The sequence below is a fragment of the Falco punctatus genome (assembly GCF_963210335.1).
Source record: "Falco punctatus genome assembly, chromosome: 18".
NCBI lineage: Eukaryota > Metazoa > Chordata > Aves > Falconiformes > Falconidae > Falco > Falco punctatus.
In genome coordinates this window covers 4,822,356-4,825,748 of record NC_137598.1, presented here as the reverse complement: position 1 = coordinate 4,825,748, position 3,393 = coordinate 4,822,356, and the positions used below count along the sequence as shown (strand labels likewise).

Below are 3,393 nucleotides of genomic sequence, written 5' to 3'. Positions count from 1 at the left end.
GACATCTCATCTCCAGCTTCCTCCGAGCTCCCACCATCGTCTGGTTTAATATCCCTCCCTCTTCTTGCCCTGGCAAGTCCCTTTTGGAGCCCAAAAAGGGGTTTAAAGCCACTTTTGCAGTGAGGTGTCACATTTTGGGGGGGCTGAAACTGGGGTTGGATTGTCCCTGTGCCTGGGTGGAGGCTTCACTGCTGTCCCTCGCTGTGTTCCCTCCTGTGCTGATAAATACGTGATTATTTGGGGACCATTTTCCCCGTGAAATCTTATGCTTTTTTCTTAGAGATAAAAGCAGAAATGCAACAGGTGTAGGTTTTCTTTCTTTCTTTCTTTTTTTTTTTTTTTTCCATGTGAACTGATAATCACCGCTGCTGCAAATGCTGTTTTCCAGCAGCTGCTCTATCCGTGGAGTGAAAACCTGGGTGCTGCGGGTTTGCCCCCCATCCCAGAACAGCCTCACTTGCTTTTTAAAGGGGGGGGGGGGGCGGGGAGGGGGGAAAACTTTTGGCCAGAAATCAGGTTTTTTCTTACAAACCATGTTGGTATTTCATTGAACCTCAAAATAATGTCCTGTGGGGGTTGTGGCTGGTCCCTTGGCTGTGCTGGGTGGGTTTTTTTGGAGGGGGTGGGGGTCTTGCCCTGCATTTTCCTCTCGTTCCCCAGCCTGGTGGCAATGCAGTCACCGTTGGTGTGTCAGAAAAACCTCTTGGGAGGCATCCCACAGGTAAGAGCAACGCAAAAGCTGCAGCTGGGGCATCCGTGGGGCTGGAGGCTGGGAGAAACCCAGCGGCGTTGCCAGAGATGCGCGGAAGAGGAGGATGTGAGAGCTGCATCCTCTGCCCGGGGATTGGCGCTGCCTGCCCGAAGCCGAGGGGACCTTGGGCTGCACCCAGGGTTCTGCAGCCCTGACCTTCGTGGCCGTGTATGTTTTGGAAGAGGGACCAAGGCAGCTCGGTGCCACCTGGGTTTCTTCCCGTCCCGCCTCCGTCCCCTTTAAAGCCGCCAGCGGTGCAGCCCCCGCCACAGACCGAGCTCCGCCACGGTCCACGATGATGCTGCAGCTCGTGCTCCTCGCCGCCCTCGCCCTCTGCGGTGCGTCCTCTGCGGGAAGCCCTCAGCCTCATTAGCTGGTGGCAACCCCCCTGGTTGCGACTCACCTCCCCCCACCCCCCCCTCCCCATCCTCTGTCCCGCAGGACGCTGCTCCGAGCAGGACCTCGATGGGGTGCAGCGGGTGGTTGGTGGGACCGAGGCGCGCTCCCACGCCTGGCCCTCCCAGGTGGGTCCTTCCTGGGGTCACCCAGTAAATCCCGGGGGGGTCTCACCCTGCCAGGACCATGCGGTAGGACACACCCACCCCCCCCATGTCTTACACCCCCTCCCCTCCCCAGATTTCCCTCCAGTATTACTCCAGTGGCAGTTGGCGTCACACCTGCGGCGGGTCCCTCATCCGGAAGAACTGGGTGATGACGGCAGCCCACTGTGTGGATCGGTGAGCAGGCGTGGGCCCCCCACCTTCCTCTCCTGGAAAAGCCATTTTCCACCAAAAACCTTTTCAAGGAGAAATCTGGGCTGCCCCAGCACAGGGAGCAGCAGTCCTTGAAGGTCCCTGCTGGTCCCCCATCAAGGGGTTACATGGACCATCTCTGGGAGCATCTTCTTGCATCAATCATTTTGATATCAACTCCCTCTTGAAATAATCGTAATTCGGGGCCTGATCCTGTGGTTTTTTGTCTTGCCGGCAGTAACTTGAACTTCCGTGTTGTGGCTGGCGAGCACAACCTCTACTCGAACGATGGCAAAGAGCAGGTCTTCGGCGTGAGCAAGATCATCATTCATCCCTACTGGAACAGCAACAATGTTGCTGGGGGGTAACGTGTGTGGGGAGGGGGATTTGAGGGGAGGGGGAGCATCACTGGGAAGGGGGTGGGTCCCTGCAACACCCTTTCCCTCCTCTCACCAGCTACGACATCGCCTTGATCCGCCTGGCTAGCTCCGCCACCCTGAACAGCTATGTGCAGCTGGCGGCCCTGCCCCAGGAGGGCTCCATCCTGCCCAACAAATACCCCTGCTACATCACGGGCTGGGGTCTCACCCGCAGTGAGTGCTGGCAGGGCGCCGTGGACCCTCAGTCCCCCAAAACTGTGGGAGAAGGGGGGACCTGAACAATATTTTTAAGCCCTTCGAGGTCCCAGGAGGCATCATGCAGGGCTTTGCTCAGGGCATGGCATCCGGGGGGTGGGTGGGTGCCGGGGGTGGGGGGGTACCAGAGGGTGGGGGGATTTGATGCGTGACAAAGGGCTCGGTGGTGGCTGTGGGCTCGGCTGTGGCACGGGGGGGTTGTCACACCTCGCAGGGTATTGATGGGCGCTCGTTGGGTGCAGCCAACGGGCAACTCTCCAGCGTCCTGATGCAGGCGCCCCTGCCTGTGGTGGACCACCAGATCTGCTCCAGCCCATCCTACTGGGGCTCCACAGTCAAGACCACCATGGTCTGCGCCGGCGGTGACGGCGTCCGCTCCGGCTGCCAGGTACAGCTGCGGCATCCTGCTTCTCCCCACCATCCCACCGGCGTTCCCATCCCTCCCATCTCACTGGGGTTCCTTGGTCCGGCAGGGTGACTCGGGCGGTCCCCTCCACTGCGCGGTGAACGGGCAGTACCAGGTCCATGGCGTCACCAGCTTCGTCTCTAGCCTGGGCTGCAACGTCAAGAACAAACCCACCGTCTTCACCCGCGTGTCTGCCTACATCTCCTGGATGACCAACGTAAGGCGTCGGCAGGGCGCGGGCCTGGGGGGCTGAGACCGGGCGTGATCGTTGCACCGATGGGCCGGCTCTGGCCCCCTGGCTCAGCCATTCCCGTCCTTCCCCTCGCAGGTGATGGCCCAGAACTGAGGCAGGAGAAGAACCTGATCCCCAGCCCAAGCGATGAACATCCTCTTCCCCCACCTTTTGGACTTTGGGGGTTTACAAAAATAATTTTATTAGCGGGGGCCAATAAAATCATTTCCTCTCTCCAGCGCACTGGTGGGTGCTTTGCCCAGCAATCCCTTCTCTCCCAACCCTCAGCATCCTTTTCCCCTTCCATCTTCCAGAGCATCCCTTGGGCTGCGTCCCTCCTCTTCCTCGCACCTTAGGAAATTGCCACAAGGAAAAGCTTTCAGGGCAGCCGGAAATTCCTTAGGATAACGGAAAAGGGGGAAAATGCTGCAAATCCTCTTTGCGGGCAGCAGCGCAGCTCCTTGGGGATGCAGGGGGGATCCGGGATGGCACGGGGGGATCTAGTTGGGATTTTTTTCCCTGCCATTCACTCCGTTTCTCTCCCAAAACCAATGGGGGATGTGGGACGGGGCGGCTGTTACTGTCTTGCCCCATGGCCGCATCCTGGAGCACCGGCC

The 3,393-nt window shown here is 59.3% G+C and overlaps 1 protein-coding gene across 1 annotated transcript; it reads left to right on the top strand.

Moving 5' to 3' along the window:
- Positions 1–566: 566 nt before the first annotated feature.
- On the top strand, positions 567–3,015 carry CELA1 (chymotrypsin like elastase 1). Its single transcript, XM_080368007.1, has 8 exons — positions 567–1,089; positions 1,193–1,275; positions 1,388–1,488; positions 1,742–1,867; positions 1,960–2,096; positions 2,381–2,526; positions 2,612–2,761; positions 2,873–3,015. Exons 1-8 carry the CDS (start codon positions 1,047–1,049, stop codon positions 2,888–2,890), a joined length of 804 nt encoding a protein of 267 aa, XP_080224133.1. The 5' UTR covers positions 567–1,046; the 3' UTR covers positions 2,891–3,015.
- Positions 3,016–3,393: the final 378 nt, after the last annotated feature.

Coding starts and splice junctions, on each gene's coding strand:
- CELA1 (XM_080368007.1), top strand. CDS start 1,047: ATGATGCTGCAGCTCGTGCTCCTCGCCGCCCTCGCCCTCTGCG. Junction 1,090..1,192: donor CGCCGCCCTCGCCCTCTGCG/GTGCGTCCTCTG, acceptor TCTGTCCCGCAG/GACGCTGCTCCGAGCAGGAC. Junction 2,527..2,611: donor GCGTCCGCTCCGGCTGCCAG/GTACAGCTGCGG, acceptor TTGGTCCGGCAG/GGTGACTCGGGCGGTCCCCT.